Genomic DNA, 17,899 nt, shown 5'->3' with positions numbered 1-17,899 from the left:
AATCTGCTGGAGCAAAGAGCTACCTATGAACAGAGGGACACAACCCTCAAGAATCCACGCATTAGGCAAGGTGAGGCAACCGCCTCAGGCAGCAGGATCTACAGAGGCAGTAGATCCCAAGGTGGATGTTTATTGTTCCCTGCTTGTTCCTGATGTTGATCCTCACATATCCCTTCTTCCCTGGAGGGGAAGTGTCATTTTGTGGTTCACCTCAGGTGTCAGAATGTCTTATGCTGGTCCTGTGCTCAGTTGTCATCAGCCTGTTTTGGGGAGAGGAGATGGGGGAGCAACTTCTGCAAATCTTGGGGCTTCTGAAGCCTGCTGAAACTTCCATCTTGTGACTGGCTATGTAAGAAGTGGCATTCAAACTGTGTTTGCTACTATTATATAGGATATAAGCCTTCAAAGTAGGAAATGAGTTGCTAGTATCTACAGGGGCACTACAGAGCTTTGAAATGCAGGCTTCCCTCTCCAGTACTTCAAAAATGAAACCTTGATCATTTCTGCAGTTTAAGTGCAAGGAAGAAGGGTACAAAATAGCTGCAACTCCAAGCCTGCCAGTCCACAAACAGATACGGGTGTCCAGGAGAAGCTGTGATGAGTACTCTCGGCAAATATTTGGAACTCACCAAAACCGCCACTATAATCCTATCCAGTAGAAGAGCAACTGCCAAATGCATTCCATCTCTGCTGATCCTCCACTGAAGTTATTCACATACGGTATTTCATACTGCATGAATAGCCAGCCAGTCACTTTCCAGCATTCCACCAAAAGGTTACCACTCTTGAAATGTTTTAAGAGCATAGGAAGTCGGCTGCAACAACAAAAATATCAAGAGGCGGGTGGGATACTTTTGGACATCAACTCAAGCTGGGGAAAAGTGGCATCTCTTCAGATCACTGGAACATAGGAAAGTGTCCATCCAGCTCAATATTGTCTACTCTGACTGGAAGCAGCTTTCAACGGTTTCAGACATGAGTCTCTCTCAGCCTAGGGATTGAATGCGGGTCCTCCGACAGGCAGGGCAGTTGTTTTACTACTGAGATACAGCCTTTCATGAGAGCCCTAAAAGAGGAAGCCCCCTTTTTTATCCACACACACCCCCAAAACAAACTTATGCCATGATACACTTTCTGCAACAAGAGGGTTATAGAATTACTCTTTGGAATACTTCCCTACCTGTTGCTTATTTGTCACTGAAAAACACAGACTCTAGTCTTTCTCTAATGCATTTTTATTTCATGCTAGGCTCCCTCTAGCCACGGCTGTCCAATTCAAATCTAATAATAATAGTAATAATAATAATAATAATAATAATAATAATAATAATAATTTGTTATTTATACCCCGCCTATCTGGCTGGGCCTCCCCAGCCACTCCAGGCGGCTTCCAACAAAATATTAAAATACAGTAATCCATCAAACATTAAAAGCTTCCCTAAACAGGGATCCTCCTTTTCTTTTTTAAACTCACAACTGAAGGGGGAGGAGCAATCTGGATCAGATTGATGATGTCATGAGTTTTTAACCCTTTCGTCCCATGCCATTTTCTCTTCCGAAAATTACTCTGCACAGAGCTGCTATTTCCCCTAAAGCTGCCATTTACAGCAAATTTCACAGACAGGACTTACTTCCGAGTGACTCTATCAAGGATAGGAGCCTCCCTGACTGTCTTTCACCTAACTAGTTATAAACATTTTTATTTTGCCAGGCTTTTGCCTTCTAAGGTCATTGTTACTCGTGAGCTCTGCTGTTGTTGCTTTTAAATAAATTTTAACGTCCTGTGTTTTGTGTATATAATTGCAGAGGTGGGGCAACATGGTCCAAGAGCCACATTCCCGTCTTGGCAACCTTCTGGGTGCTACATCAGAGCAACTACCGTGCATTTTGTCTTTAGACAGTAGGATAGTTTCTTCACAATCACACAACCCATACAAGCAAGCAAGAAGCATTATTGGAGTTCAAGCATAGTTTTGGTGCACAGAATGGCTTGGGAGGGCAGTAAGTCCAGAGGACAAGAAGGAGAAGACTGGAGGGCTGCATTTGGTTCCCCAGAACTAGTTTAAAGTATTATGATTTTAAACAGTTGTCAACCATGGGATAACTTGGCCATAGCTGCCCATGTGCTGGCACAACTGGATTGCTGCATTGTGCGAGCCAGCAGCATCTGGGGAATGAAAGGTTCCCAATGCTACTTTACAGACTTATCTTGCATTCAACAAGCAGCACAAATTTCCACTTACATGTATTTGGGTCTCCACAGCCCAAAGTGCAAGGATGGGACATTATTCAATCTCCCCATTATTATAAAATACAGTAGACAAAATAAGGTGCATTCAGTCCTGTGTTTTCTTAAGTCTCCTTTTTATAGCAAGTTCTGTCTCTTGCCATGTAATTAACTTTTCATTTTCCTAGCATAATGATCCCATTCCAACAACAACAAAAGATGTCATTAGCATTATACTTGACTTAATTTTGAGCACTGCTTCCTATAAAAGGTATTATCAGAACCCGAGAATTCATCTTTTGCTTTTTAATTTGCAAAATAATATGACTCTGACAGACTACTTCCAGGAGGACATGTCAAGAAAAGGTAAAGCAGAGCTAGAACAATTCTGCAAAGTTCTACATAGCTACAAAGTTGATCCTGCCACTGAGGTATCCAACAGGGTAATCTTAGGCTAGGGATGCAAGAAAACATCAAATTCTGACCCATGTTTGTCACATACAGCACTGTTTCCTTTCTACTGCAGTTAGTTTGGCTTTAAAAAAAACTGTTATTCATCTCTTTGTCCGCTGGGCAAAATTTTAAATAATAAAGTATATAACTGATTACATTATTTCACGCCAGCAATTTAAGTGCAGAGGAAATGCAATGCAGCTGGGAAGGGGAGCAATCAATTACTTATCATTTACAGACTGAAAAACAAAAGTGAATACGGATTGTTTTCACCTGCCTGATTTGCCTTCCAGACATGGAAGCAAATAAGTGAGTTTCACCAATTTCTGCTCCTGTTTCCATTTGAGTTCTTTGACACCCCTATGCTGTGCATGTCTGCTACTTAGAAGTCACATTGAGCTCCATGAGACTTTGCCCCAGGTAAGCATGTACAGAACTGCAGCCCTATAGTGCAAGCATGTGCATGTTTAATTGGAAGTCAGCTTCACTGTGGTCAATGGGGCTTAGTTCCTGGCAAGTGTGTGGAGGATTGAAGCCTTTGGCTACACTTGTACATAGGTACTTACTTGGGAGTAAATTCCACTGAGATCTACAACTCTTAAATGTGAGAAGGCAGATGTGCATAGGATAATATAGTCACTTTTCAGACCTGGTCATGCCTAAATTAATGGCAGCTTTTATGGGTTAATTCTTTCCTCTAGTAAAAGCATTTTTATAGGTGAACCTGGAATCTACTGTCTCTACCTGGAGTAAGTTCTACAAAGCACAACTGAATTTACTTTCAAGTAAGCATGCATAGGATGGCCCAATAGAATATTTATATGAGGGATGGGAAACCTACGTGACACACCCCAACCCTCTCACCCCCCAAAGTTGTTGGACTTGCAGCTACTCTCACTCCCCAGCCAGCTTGGCCAGTGGTCAGGAATGATGAAGCCCAACAACTTCTGAATGATCAAGGTTCCCCATCCATGATTTACATAGTGTATGTTACACGTCACAAACTTACTTAAGAAAGGGAAGGTACATGCCCCAAAGAGCACACAATCTACATTTCAGAGTTGGTACAGAGGAAGATGAGGACTGGCAAAGGCAAGAGCAGGGGTTGGCAACTTAAGGCCCATCAGCCACAAGCAGCCCACAGGGGTCGTGTAAGCGGCCCATGAGCCATCCCCAAACTGAGCCGCCTGCTCGGCAAGCCCCCATGTGCTGCACTAAACCGGTGCAGCGCAGCGTGGGGACTCGCTTCCACAGTGCTGGAAATCACATCTGCGCAGACGCTAGAAATTGCAGGCGTGGGTGCGTGATCCAGCCCATGGAGGGATCTCCACTGGAGTGAACCAGCCCAAGGGAGTTAAACCTTGCCAACCCCTGGGCAAGAGAAACAAGAGATGGCTGTGGCTAATGTTAGGCTTTAATAAGGTTGGCATCAAGATTGTTTTAAAGGAGGGACATGCTGTTTTAAGGAATTTCATTTTCGTTCCACCACCCCTAGGTGCGTGCACACAAACACACACACCCCACAGGCACCGGCAGTTGTTATGCATAAAACATATTCAAATATGTCAAATAAACTTTCAGTAGATGCCAACTGCCTGCATAAGACTAGAAAAAGAATACAATGAGTGTTTCAAAGGTTTACTGTTCAAATGCAAAACATTTTGACCAATAATACCAGCAGAGCAATCTATCAGTATATTTGAATATTTAAATATATGGCATCCATTTTCATATCCTCTATTTTGAAGTTATTTGTACAATTTCTCCCAATCAAGTTTAACCATACCATAAAGCTTTTTGTAGATGGGGTGAGGCCATAAAGCAGCAGTGGGGAACCTGTGAGCTGACCCTCTACATCTTGCTCAACTCCAGCTTTCATCATCACCAGCTAACACTGCCAATGGTCAAAGAAGATGGGAGTTGTGGGCTTGAAACATCTGGGAGGACCACAGATTCCCCACCCTTTCCCATAAAGCATTCAGTATTGTATATTTGATTGCTATAATCTGCTCTATAACCATAGGGTAAAGAGCAGATTAGAAATAGGATAAGCAAACATTTAAATTAGTAGCATAGTATTTTCTTATAGATGGCAGCACTGACTGCAAAACATTTTTCATAATGCACATTTAGGTATTCAGTTAAGTACTTTTATAATGTGATGCTCTGGGAGAGGAAGATGATGCACATTTAATGTACAACTTAATAAAGTTCTGGAGATGCCTAGGCATCTCTGCTGAATGAAAATATTGCCATATGAAATTATTATTCAGTCATGCAGAAAAGCATATGCTACAGCCCTCTGACATGTCTGAACCACCTCTGGGTTTTGAGAGCTTGAAAGCATCGTCACCTTAAAGTCCTCACACACATCCCATACACTGTGAGCTGGCATATCTGAGCGAGAAGCATCTCTCTCCAAAAACAAAGGGGTTCTTCATACATTAGATTTTTAAGTATATGCTTAAACATCTTAAGTGTGCACCTAAGTACACTAAGCACGAATGCTACAGGTTGATGTTTGTGTACCATTCCTGTATATTCCTGTTGTTGCTCTTAGGAAAACAAGATTGTCTGGAGCTCCTTCCAAATAACACTTTGTTGCAAATCCAAGTTTGCTGGGGTGCAATGTTGAAACAATCCCAAACATTAATTGTTTGGGAAGCAGAGAGCAAACAGCGAAAAGCAAACTTGAAACTCTGTCAAAACCCTTTGAGAATCGTTTCCCACCTTTTAACCACACAACTGAAGGAGTCTCGTGAGCCACCTCTCTAATCTCTTTCCCCTACCCACATGCAACCATGCATAACCTGATACTGTATTCAGCTAGAGTTAAGCTAAGACCTTGTATTCCAAGAAGTTATCAATGGCTGATATAACACAGGAAGATAGCTTCCTGAGAACAAGAGTATGAACACATTTGCTGAAAGTAAGGGGGGTTGGCTGCAATGCCCAAACAAGCCAATTTTCTTATTTTTTAAGGAAAGGGAGGTGTCAAAGGGTACATTAATAACAGAGCCCAAGATTCTTACTTCATATTATTGCCAGTGTGGTGTAGTGATTAGAGCATCAGACTAGGACCTGGGATCCGGAGACTAGAGTTTACATTCCCACTCAGCCATGGACCCCAATGGGTGACCTTGGGTGAGTTACTATCTTGCAGTCTAGCCTACCACACAGGGTTGTTGTTAGGATAAAATGGAGAAGGGGAGGGAAACAGGTATGCCACTTTGAGCTCCCTGGAATAAAAGTGAGATATAAATACAATAAAAATCTATTTCAGGCAAGTTTTCTTAGAGCAAATCCATAGCATGCAAAACAGCAGCAACCCCCAGCCTGTTATATGTGTGATACCCTACTTCCCAAGGTGCCTCTGCAATCATCTCCAGTTGCCTGTTTCAAAATGAAAACTCCATCATGCACCACCTTTCATTTGGCTTTAAGAAGTGCTGGGCATGTCAAAGGCAGTGCTATATAAGCAACAGCACCGTTCTTTTCACGCTGTCCTGCGGTTTGCAGGCAACATGCTGCTGCTGCTGCCTCTACCAGCCATTCTGATATGACTCACAACCTGCTGGGCTTGTCTCTCACTAAAAGCCAGCTCTCCTCTTCACAGCAAGGCATTTTCTTGCACTTTGGATGGGGGTTCAAGCTGTGAATAAAAACACTTCTTAGGAGCTTACATACCTCGATTGGGGGGGTGTCCTATTTTGTTTTCCAAAATAAATAGGTTGCTTATTTTCCTAACAGGGGCCTTTTCTGTTTGTATTTCCTTATGTCATTTGGATTTTCCCCATGGATTTGGTCCCCCCACCCAGAACAAGTAGCACTGTGAGCACACAAGACTTATTTGCCAGCTTCCTCTGAATCTAGAGTCTACTGTGTTTTGTTATTTTCAATGCACGGTTCTAAAATATACTGGGAAGTAGGAATAACAGAAAAGGATTGTATGGTTTACCCAAACACCCCTTCCTGTAATTACCTATGCTCTCTCTCAATTCCAAACAAAGTCCCAAAAAATTCCCCAAGCTGCAAGATAGAGATGAGAACTAAACATCTCTAGAATGAAAGCCTGCAATCAACTTGTCAGTCAAAGGGAAAGTTACAGAATTACAGAATGTATTTTCTTTCTGTTTTAGAAAAGGGATTGTATCTTACAATAAGGCAGAAGAGCTGAACATTACAAATAGCTATGTATTCTGCCAAAACTACATCAGAATTATTATTATTTATTATTATTATTATTATTATTATTATTATTTTGCAGGCGTCCTGCAAATCCAGTAAAAATCCAAGCAAGCTTTATATGAGGCAGGAGGACATGTGAACCCCAGTGGACAGTGTGCTCCAGAACAACAGAGCAGTTACAGTTCTGGGCATATTCTAATTTTGTTCAGCACCTCATGGAACCCACAATTAAACAGTTGCTTGTGTTTCCCACCACCCAAAAAGGCAATTGTGCAAAGGAGGGATTTCAGCCCCTGGGGTGTCTTACAGCCTCATTCTCTCCTTCCCCATACAAAAGTAGGCAAACACACTCTACATGCTGACAGTGTTTCAGGAAGCATGGTGAGGATGTGATGGCTGCATCCAATGTTAAGCCACATTCAAAGAAGGCCCACCAAAATGAATGAAAGTGACTAACCTATGCCCTTTAATATCAGTGGGTTTACTCTGAGTAGCACTTAGTTGGGTACAGCCTGTAATTTGTGCAAAATGTGACCTGCACAATTATAATCAAGGCACAGCTATTTATTTTACAGGAAAATAGAACTCACTTGAAAGAATTTTTTAAAAAAGAAATCTAATTTTTGCTTTAGTTAACCAATACTGTGTTTGAGAGCTGAAAGGAGGTGGAAGAAAAATAAAGCTCGGAGTTTATTTATTTTTTAATAGCAGAACTCAGTTACTGTTCCTATGCATGAGAACTCCATGATTTCATGTTTAGGGTTTTCTCTCTCCGGCCTGGACTAGCTGGAAAGCCTGGGGCTGGATTTCAAGTCTTTGCAGTAACCACAGCTCACGAAGAGAGGGGGTGGGGTGAAATTTACACGGTGCAGGAAGGAATGAAAGAAGGGTTTTTTTTCTTTCGAAAATAATAACACAGCGTTGTTGTTGTTGTTTTTGAAAACCCACACATCTTTGTGGATATAACTCGCTGTTGAACAACAACGCCGAACTACAACTCCGTGTAACAATTGCAACTGGAGAGATGTCAGCCTTAAGTGACATCTAACAGCCTAGCTGTGCTTTGCAACCCTCGGCGTGCATAGGCGATGAATGCAACACAACAGCTCCCCAACACCATCCTCCTCGAAAGAACTACGTGATTGGAGGGGGTGGGCGGGGGTCTTTATAAGTGGGAATGGGGGGGGAGAAAGGCTGAACTACAGCCACGACGACCACTTGCTGGTTCCAAACACACACACACCCCAACACAAAAACTGCAACAAAGAGTTCAGGCCCCAAAAGCCACGCGCGACTCTCTTTTGCAACTGTGTATCTCGCCACACCGGACTTAAAAAACAACAGGCAAGAACCACAAATCTCAGCGAAGAAGCACAAAAGGGGGGAAAAGGAGCCATGATGTTCAGCCAGCCCCAAACTCGGAAGCTTCCCATTTCCAATCGCGCTCTCTCTCACACACGCACATTCTCCTCCTTTTGGATCAGTAACAGGGACGGATACAAGAGCTCTGGGCGCTTGAAAGTTTACTGTCCCGGGGCGGGAAGGGGGAGGCGGCAGCGGACGACGACGGAAAGCGAGAGGAAGCGATCCCTGCTCCCCAAAACTCTCGTCCACGCTTCCTTGGGAGACTTTCCGAATCCCAGCTCCAGCTCAGCTGACAAAGCTCCCAACCCCGGGCTGGGGGTGTCCCGATCGGAGCCCCGCTCGCTCCTCTGGCTCCCTTCCCCACCAGCCTCCACTTTTTGCCTCTCTTTCCAGCTCCCTCCCCTCTCCAGGAAGCGCCATATTGATCCCAGGCGCCCTCTCTCTCTCGCTCTCCCTCCTCCTCCAGCTGCTGCTGCTCCTTCGCCTCCAGCCCGTCTTTCCTGCTCACCTCGCCCAAGTTCTCTCCCCCTCCCAGCCGCCCAGCTCCCCCACCCCACCCTTCGGCCCCCACGTCGCGCCCACGCACTCACCTTGGCGATCGCCTTCCTGTACCTGGTCACCGCTTGCTCGATCAGACTGAAAACTTTCATCTGGCCGTCCCCGCAGGGCACGACCACCCGGGTCCGGCCGAAGCACACGGTGACTTTCATCCTGCCGCCCAGCGCGGCTCCCGGCCCCGATCCTCGGCCCGCCGCTTCCCGGAGCCCGCTGCTGCTGCTACTACTACTACGCGCAGATCGGCGGCAGCGCGGAGGGAGACGAGCGCCGCTCGGATGGCCCTTCGCGCTTCCCCGCTTCCGCGCCCGGCCAGCAGCGCCAAGCGGGAGCCCGGCCCGAGGGCGGGCGGCTGGCGGAGCCTGCAGCTACCAAGTCGGCGGAGTCCCGTGGCGGCGCGAAGGGGGAGGCCCGGGCGGGCGCCCGTTCACATGCTGCGGGGGGAGGAGGAGCGGGGTGCCGCCGCTGTCGCCAGCGCTAAGCAGGCATGCTCGCTCCTCGCTCGCTGCTCGCCCGCTCCCTTCCTGGCGCGCCAGCCGCTGCCTCTGGCCACCTGTTCGGCGTCTCCTCCTGCGCGCAGCTAGGCGGCGGCTTGCCTCACTCCTGCGACACGGGAAGGGCCGGGCTGTCTCCCCGCGAAGGCCGTGCAGGGCATTGCTCTTCACCAGTCGCTCTCCAAGGCTCCCCCCACACCCAGCCCCGTTAAGGGGTCAGATGCATGGCCAGGCGCACTAGTTATCCGCCAGCTCTCTTCTTCTTTTCTCGGAGAGTTGGTTGTTTTCCACCTTCCTACCACTTTGAAAGTTTTGCTCTACTTCCTGGCTGTTTGCTTTCCCGCTATCAGGTTTATTCCGGAGTAACTTTCGTCTTGCAAACCGTCTCCTTGCCCAGGGAGGCCGCAGTCCTAAATGGGGTGGGTACTGGGGCGCAAGGCCCCTCCGCCTTGGTGGAATTAAGTGAGCCCGCAGCAGTTGTGGCTCCAGAGATTGGGTGATCCGCAACAGATGCACAGACCCAGCTGGTTCGGGATTACTCGGTGGAAAATGTGCTCAGCGTTAGGAGAGGAGTAAGGCTGCCGGCCCATGCTTACTTTCCACTGAGAGCAACAGCAGGATTCTGTGCATGTTGACGCACAAGTAGACTGTGGTCGGGAAGTACTGTAAGTGGGTTTAGGATTGCAGACTTAGTCTCCTCAAAGCATCCCTTCAGACTGGTTTTTTGTGAGTGTATTTTGCAACATCCCAGTTTATACAGTAGTAGTACATTAGTGGTGGATTTATGCCAAACCATCCATGCATCCACTTTATTAGTTGTTCTGTGATACTTTCTCTGCATCATCACATTATTGCCATCTAGAGGGGCACTCTTATACTATAGCACCACAAAAGTGGAGCATTTGTGGGACAAAAAATTTGCAGGTTCTCAGCAGAAAGTTATGGTGTGTGCACTGGTGCACAGCAGCATATCCACCCTGAAACTTTTGCAGTTGCAAACAGCATTGAAAGCATAAACCTGTAACTACCAGAAGATAAAGTGAGATAAAGCATTCCAACAGACAATGTAGGAAGCAACATTCAAAGTTATAATAGTTAATACTGGACCCCACTCAAAATGCACAGAATAAATCCAGATACTTTTAAGGGTCTGCTGGAAAGGGTGTGGGGAGAGAGGAAGCTACTCAGTCTATGATGGGGGGTGTCACTACATAAAGGAATTCTGGGACACACTTTCTCTCTCCCTGATTCAAATTCTCAGCTGAGGAAATGCTCTAAGCAATGTTAACTATGACAGCTAGAAAGAAAAAGGTTTTGCATGAGATGCAAGATCGAACTAGAGTCCCATTGCAAACTTTGCCTCCTTTGCAAGTCAAGACACAGAGGGGACCCTTGAAGGCACAAGCACCAGAGCATTAAAAACCAGTTTATACAATCGGCAAAATCAAATGATAAAGAGGAAAGCTGATCCAGTCAGCTGATGAATGTGCATAGGATTGCAGCAGCCTTACGGGCCCAGACCTGCATAGTGTTAGCAACAGAAAAGAGTTGCTCTGGTTTGGTGGCTGGACCATTATGCATTCCAGATGACATTTGTAACAATTTGTTCAAACACTTAACATTTGATGTGTGTTTTCTTTGAGAAAATGCTGTCTTTCTGCTAGATAGGCAGCTAAAACTATACTGTAGCAATGGAACATACTACATATTTTCTTGTGATACATTTATTTCTGAAATTAATTGGTTACTGTCCTATTGGAATAAAGTAGTGAGTTTGAGGAATATGGCATGCAGCTTCAAATTCCTACTAAGCTATGGAGTTCAGTGCCCTTTAACCTTAGATTTTTTTAAAAAAATCTGCTTTCCACCTGTAAAATGGATATGTATTATGACCTGCCCCAGAGTCTATATTCGAAAGCATGATTAAATACGTTTATGTTTACTCAGAAGTAAGTCACACTGTGTTCAATGTGGCTTACAGGTATTCTTCAGTAAAGCTGTCATCCTATATACAGTTACTTGGGAGTAAGTCCCATTAAACTTGATGGAGCTTCTAAGTATACATTTATGTTGTTGTTGTTTAGTCATTTAGTCATGTCCGACTCTTCATGACCCATGAACCAGAGCACGCCAGGCACTCCTGTCTTCCACTGCTTCCTGCAGTTTGGTCAAACTCATACTGGTAGCTTCGAGAACACTGTCCAACCATCTCATCCTCTGTCATCCCCTTCTCCTTGTGCCCTCAATCTTTCCCAACATCAGGGTCTTTTCCAGGGAGTCTTCTCTTCTCATGAGGTGGCCAATGTATTGAAGCCCCAGCTTCAGGATCTGTCCTTCCAGTGACCACTCGGTTGATTTTCTTCAGAATTGATAGGTTTGATCTTCTTGCAGTCCATAGGACTCTCAAGAGTCTCCTCCAGCACCATAATTCAAAAGCATCCATTCTTCGGTGATCAGCCTTCTTTATGGTCCAGCTCTCACTTCCATACATCACTACTGGGAAAAACATAGCGTTAACTATACGGACCTTTGTTGGCAAGGTGATGTCTCTGCTTTTTAAGATGCTGTCTAGGTTTGTCATTGCTTTTCTCCCAAGAAGCAAGCGTCTTTTAATATCATGACTGCTGTCACCATCTGCAGTGATCACAGAGCCCAAGGAAGTAAAATCTCTCACTGCCTCCATTTCTTCCCCTTCTATTTGCCAGGAGGTGATGGGCCAGGGTGGCCATGATCTTCGTTTTTTTGATGTTGAGCTTCAGACCATATTTTGCGCTCTCCTCTTTCACCCCCATTAAAAGGTTCTTAACTTTTATATGCCTGTTGTCTTTGTCCATGGAGTTTTCTTGGCAGGGATACTGGAGTGGCTTGCCAGTTCCTGCTCCAGGTGGATCACGTTTGGTCAAAACTCTCCGAGACCAGGGGAAAGAGACGGCGGAAAAAGATTGGAAGAAATTTAAAGACTATCTTAATAAATACTGTAAAATTGCCGAATGTTAAGACAATGTTGATTCTGAAATTAAGGGGTTGTTAGCTGTAATTATTATGTATATATGAAAAGAAAGCTTAAAAATTTAATAGAAACTAAGGGAAGGGACGCAGGTGGCGCTGTGGGTTAAAGCCTCAGCGCCTAGGACTTGCCGATCGAAAGGTCGGCGGTTCGAATCCCTGCGGCGGGTTGCGCTCCCGCTGCTCGGTCCCAGCGCCTGCCAACCTAGCAGTTCGAAAGCACCTCCGGGTGCAAGTAGATAAATAGGGACCACTTACCAGCGGGAAGGTAAACGGCATTTCTGTGTGCGGCTCTGGCTTGCCAGATGCAGCTTTGTCACGCTGGCCACGTGACCCGGAAGTGTCTCCGGACAGCGCTGGCCCCTGGCCTCTTGAGTGAGATGGGCGCAGAACCCCAGAGTCTGTCAAGACTGGCCCGTACGGGCAGGGGTACCTTTACCTTTTTAAGGGAAGGATTTGTTGAAGAGAATTAATTAGAGAATGGAATGCAGTAATGAGAGGTATGAGGAGGTCGGGAAAGTAAGTTTCATGAACATAAGGGAATGAAGTTATATATGTGGTTTTTTGCTTTTTTGTATCCATTTTTGTGTGTGTGTGTGTCTTTTGTGATTTTTATGCTTTATAAAATTTGTGAAAATGTCAATAAATATATTTTTAAAAAAACCTCTCCATTATGACCTGTCCATCTTGGGTGGCCCTGCACGGCATAGCTCATAGCTTCTCTGAGTTATTCAAACCCCTTCGCCATGGCAAGGCAGTGATCCATGTATAAATACATTTATAGAATTGTATTAAATGAAGCTGCCTTGCACTGCATCAGACCAGTGGTACAATTGTACTGTTATAAAAGATCAACAAAAAAAGAATGACAACATATACATAGCCATTTTTCCCTTGTTACACTGAATATGAATGCTTTTAACATGTTTTCATTCTGTTTATATTATGGGAGAGGTCACCTTGAGGGTGAGGGTCCTCTGAAGAAAAATAAGCAACAAAATAAATAATAAAATGTTTATTAGCAAATGTGAACTTGAAACTCGTATGTGAAATACTTTCAAGGAGCTGAGGAATTAAGATTCTAGGAAGGAATTACTCTGAGTGGAGAAAACAGTTCAGATCAGAATTGGTTAAAGAAGAGTTAGTCCCATTGATTTCATTGGAAGTTGTTGAGTTAAGTGCACGCCTGCTATTTTTAGCAGATCATGCTGTAAGTCATCTTGAAAACTTATGATACTTGTCGAAGTCATGTTGACACTTCTGAGAACAGTATTCCTCATTCCTTCAATAGAGTATGTCCAGTTTTGGCTATGCATTTTGAAGTTCAAAAGTGAGTAGGTAAGAAAGGAGGGGGTGGAAGTGACTAGTGTTCCTTTTAGCCTAAAACTATGCCAATATACTGTTTTAAAAGGATGGGGAAACAGTTCTACTTTTTGATTCAGGATCTTGTTATTTATTCGATCTTCCATCCCTGGCATCTCCCGGTAAGGCTGGAAGATTCCTGCATCTGAAAACCTGGAAAGCTGATGCCAGTCAATGTCAACAACACTAAAATAGATAGACCAACAGCCTGGCTTGGTATATGACAGCTTCCTATGTAAATGGGTACAAAATATAATCTTCTGAGCTTTTGGAATGCAGTTCATAGTTGGAAAGCATTTCGGGTTTTGTAATGTGTAGCTAAACAATGTCCTGATTAACTGAACTGCTATACCCCAATCCTGCAAAGAATGTTCACTTTGACATTGTCAGCGCCAGCAAGTCAGGGACAGACAGCTGCAAGCATCCTACACAGAAATACATGAGTTCCATGTGGCTTACTCCCAAATAAGCATGGCTAAGGCTGTAGCCATAAGATTCATTATCTTACCTTTACTTTTGAACTCAATACTCTTGAAAAACGTCATTGACTTCAGGGAAACAGTTGTACTTGAGATTCAGAATCACCAAGGTATATGGTGGTTGACACAGCATAAATTAAAAATATAGGTCCCTGCCCCAAGAAGTTTTCAACATATCCCCACCCCTTTATCTTTTATCTTGCCCTTTCCCAAAGGATCTCAGGACAACATAGAGCATCCATCTCTAGAACAACCATCTAGTGCCCTCAAGTTGTTTTGAACCACAACTCCAATGACTGGTGCTGATGAGAGTTGCAAACCAAAACATCTGTAGGGCACCAGGCTGGGGAAGGCTAGCACAAAATGCTGCCCCTCTTTTTAAATCCTCACAACAATGCTGTGAAGACCATTAAGCATAGAAAAACTGACTGGCCCAAGATCACCCCTGCCATGGCTGCAGGGGTCAATGGGAAACATAAGGCGGCGGCTCATCTAGTCAAGCATCCTGTTCTGCTCTCAAGCAGAACCTGAGCACAGTGGCACTTTCCTGACCCATGATTCCCAGAAACTGGTACAGTATTCAGAGACATACTACCTCTGACAGTAGAGGCAGAACACAACAGTCATGGTCAACAGCACATGAATTTGTCTCATCCTCTTTTAAAGTCATCCAAGTTGGTGGCAATTACTACATCTTCTGGGGGCAAATTCCACTGTTTCGTACTGTGGGTCACAGGTTCCTCATGCATATTCCAGAGTAAGTAGTTTGTTTGCATCTTATACACTGGACAGGAAACAGATTAAATATTAGGACATGTTGGATGTGTCCCAACTTCATCAGTTTTGTTTTCTTCTGCAGCCACTTGCCAATGCTGAGTTACCTGCCAACGACACGCAGCTGAGCTTAGCCCCAGATCATGTTTTCAATGCCAATAATATTTCAGTGTCTGGGCCTCAGACATGTGAAGCAACAGTGATGAAGAGGATGCCTTTGAGCAGTACTCTTCAAATTTTTCAAACTAGGATCCACCTTGAACTGCAGCCAAAAGATATGGACTATCTGTACCTTTTCCATGGTAGGTGTACATTGTTAGTGATCTGGAAAACTGCACCTTCCACAATTCAAGGAACAGGAGGCCTGTCCACCTTTGCGTCTGGTTTGTCCTTCTCTTTCTCAAACGTGCCCTTCAAATGTGGCAAAGCCCGTTCTCTGGCCTGGGTGGGGGATGAAGGTGGGTGGGAACCTCTGACTTTTTAATGGCTGGAATGTAATCTATTATACAAAGGTAAGAGTCGCATCTCTTGCTTTGCCCATGGTGATGAATGGGGAGACCCCACTCCTGCACCAATCCAGTTAGAGTAGCTCACTAGCAGTGACCCATACTGCTTCCCTCTCTCTTCCTACCCCACATGCTTATTTGTCACCTAGAAGATGGGTTGCAGTACTTCTACAGCCTTATGCTGGTATACTCAGAAGTAAGAAAACTGCCAGCCCTTTTCAAAGGCTCCTTTCTGGCAACTTTAGCCTTAATTCCCTCCTGACTTCTCAGGCATTTTAAACCAGCAACATAGACCAAAAGACCAAAATACCAAAACAATGTTGCCAGACTAGATCTTAGTCTATTCAAAAACAATTACACTCCAGAAATCTTCTTAATTATCTATATAAGTGGAGAAGGGAGTGGGGGACAAGGGAAGAAACATAGACTATGCACAATCGAAAGGAAAACAAAATACTAAACCAGTACCTAATCCAAGGGTGGCAAATCTTCACTCTGCAGACCATCTTGGCCCACTAGGGGATCCAGTTTGGCCCTCAAAACCATTTTCCCCAAACAATGTCCACCTGCCCATCAGCTGACAGTCCTTGAGCTGGGGAAACGCCCCACCCCCACCCCACCCTGGTTTAGAAATGAACACTTGACCTGCCCCTTGATCTAGTTCCCTGTCCAGGTTGACAAGCAGGAGGATACCAAATTGTTGGAGAGGGGGAACAGGTGAGAGGAATTTACTTCAAGCTCTGCTTGTGGACTTCATCTGGATGACTGCTGTGAGAATCTTGTTGCTGAACTAGAACACCTTTGGCCTACTCCAGCTACGTTCTTCTTTTATTTATTTTGGGGGGGAGGCAGATCCAAATAATCATTCATTCCTAGATGTGCCCAAATTTCTGGGAACCTCTGCCAGCAGACATGTCCAAGAGGCCATCGGAAATGTGTGCCTGACAGATGGGCCAGCTATAAAAGATTGTCTCCTGTCAATGGGAAGCTTGGTCGTATGCATATAGAACTTAGAAATAAATGTTCCATGAGCTGCGTTCAACAAGACTCGCTCCCAGGTAAACATGGAGATGATCATAACCTTAATTGCTTACATGGAAGTAAACCCCACCAAGTTCAGTGGGGCCTGCTCTCAAGTTAGTATGCTCGTGTTTGTAGCCATAGCCCAGGGATGGGGAACTGCAGCCAAAGGACCCAGATGCTTAGGTTCCATGGGTCATATAGACATGATGTCAAGTGTAGGACAGGTGGGCATGGCTTAGGGAAAACAGACTCCTGGGCCACATTTGGAGCCCTCCGGGGCTGAATTAGGCCCTCAGGCTGCTACCAAAATCCTATTTGGATTTTTGAAGGATGACAGTTTTAATGCAAGCCACTGGTAAATAAGACGATGGCTGCCAAATTAGAGTACATTCTGTTGTGCGCTTGCTGTCCATAATTTTCCAGTTGCATTAAAAATGAAACAGAATGTGTAGTGCCTTGTAAAACTAAAACTGGCATAAACAGTTTTACAGCTGATACGCCTAGAGTGAGCAAATGCACTAGCTGTTTAATAGCAATGGGTTATCAAATTTATTGTTGAAAACCATCAAGTTTTCCATCAGCCTGCTATTGTATTTTCCACTGACTGTTGACGTTCCTGGAAAATGTGCCTAGTTGAGGGGGGGAGGATAAATCATGGAGTTATTATTATTATTAATAAATGTCAACCTGAGAAATGTTGTTTAGGAGCAGTAATTTGAGAGAGGCAATGCAGAGGAGCACTGTCTTTAATAAGTAATTTTTTTACAGTGGCATAGTAAACTTTGCAATATGCAGTTTTAATGTGTCACTTGTCATATCCATCAACTACTGAAACATAATAGCACTGTAGCATATCCAACCGTCTCTCTCTCTTGCAAAATTAAGTACATATAAATAATAAGCTTGCTGGTTGGAAGCCACATTTTTTATTTAGACTCATTTTACTGGACATTATAGAGGGAGAGGAAGGATCAGCTGAAAGGAGATTCTAACCACACATGAGGAAGAACTTTCTGATGGTAAGAACTGCTTGATAGTGGAACAGACTCCCTTGAAAGGTGTGGTGGACTCTCCTTCATTGGAGGTTTTTAAGCAGAGGTCGGATGGCCATCTGTCAGGGATGCTTTTGTTGTGATTCCTGCATTGCAGGGGGTTCAACTAGATAACCATTCTATGATGGCAGGTTACCATTTTTAGTAGCAGCAGTATATTTATCATAGCATCTGGTTTGGCCCATTTAAAGCAAAAGGACCTGAAATTGGGCATGATTAACTTGCTCCATTAGGGTGACAGACAACACATTCTTACATCTGGTTACTTGAAAATATGTAGTCTTATTCTCATGCAAATCACATTGGATTTAAACAAATTGAACAGGATCAGAAGCTCTGCCTTCAAGGGCTACCCTTTTTTGCTTCTTCATTTCTCTCAGCATTATGTACTGTTCTCTTAAACAACACAGAAACA

At 44.4% G+C, this 17,899-nt stretch overlaps 1 protein-coding gene across 6 annotated transcripts in view; it reads right to left on the bottom strand.

The window, feature by feature from the left end:
• The window catches only part of PARD3 (par-3 family cell polarity regulator), a 563,676-nt gene that overhangs the window by 526,747 nt on the left and 19,030 nt on the right, over window positions 1-17,899 (bottom strand). For 2 of the 6 annotated variants that reach the window (XM_083704622.1, XM_083704624.1), the window contains exon 1: window positions 8,824-9,693. The exons of 2 other annotated variants lie outside the window; for them this stretch is intronic. In XM_083704622.1, the coding sequence (XP_083560748.1) occupies window positions 8,824-8,943 (120 nt within the window). In that variant the 5' untranslated portion in view covers window positions 8,944-9,693. Of the gene's footprint in view, window positions 1-8,823; window positions 9,694-17,899 lie in introns of those variants that run through there. 2 more of the 6 variants (XM_083704621.1, XM_083704623.1) reach the window with 1 other exon arrangement.

This window comes from Podarcis gaigeae (genome assembly GCF_964106915.1).
Source record: "Podarcis gaigeae genome assembly, chromosome: 12".
Classification (NCBI taxonomy): Eukaryota; Metazoa; Chordata; class Lepidosauria; order Squamata; family Lacertidae; genus Podarcis; species Podarcis gaigeae.
The sequence above is the reverse complement of the archived record's forward strand: the minus strand, read 5'-3'. Positions and strand labels throughout refer to the sequence as shown.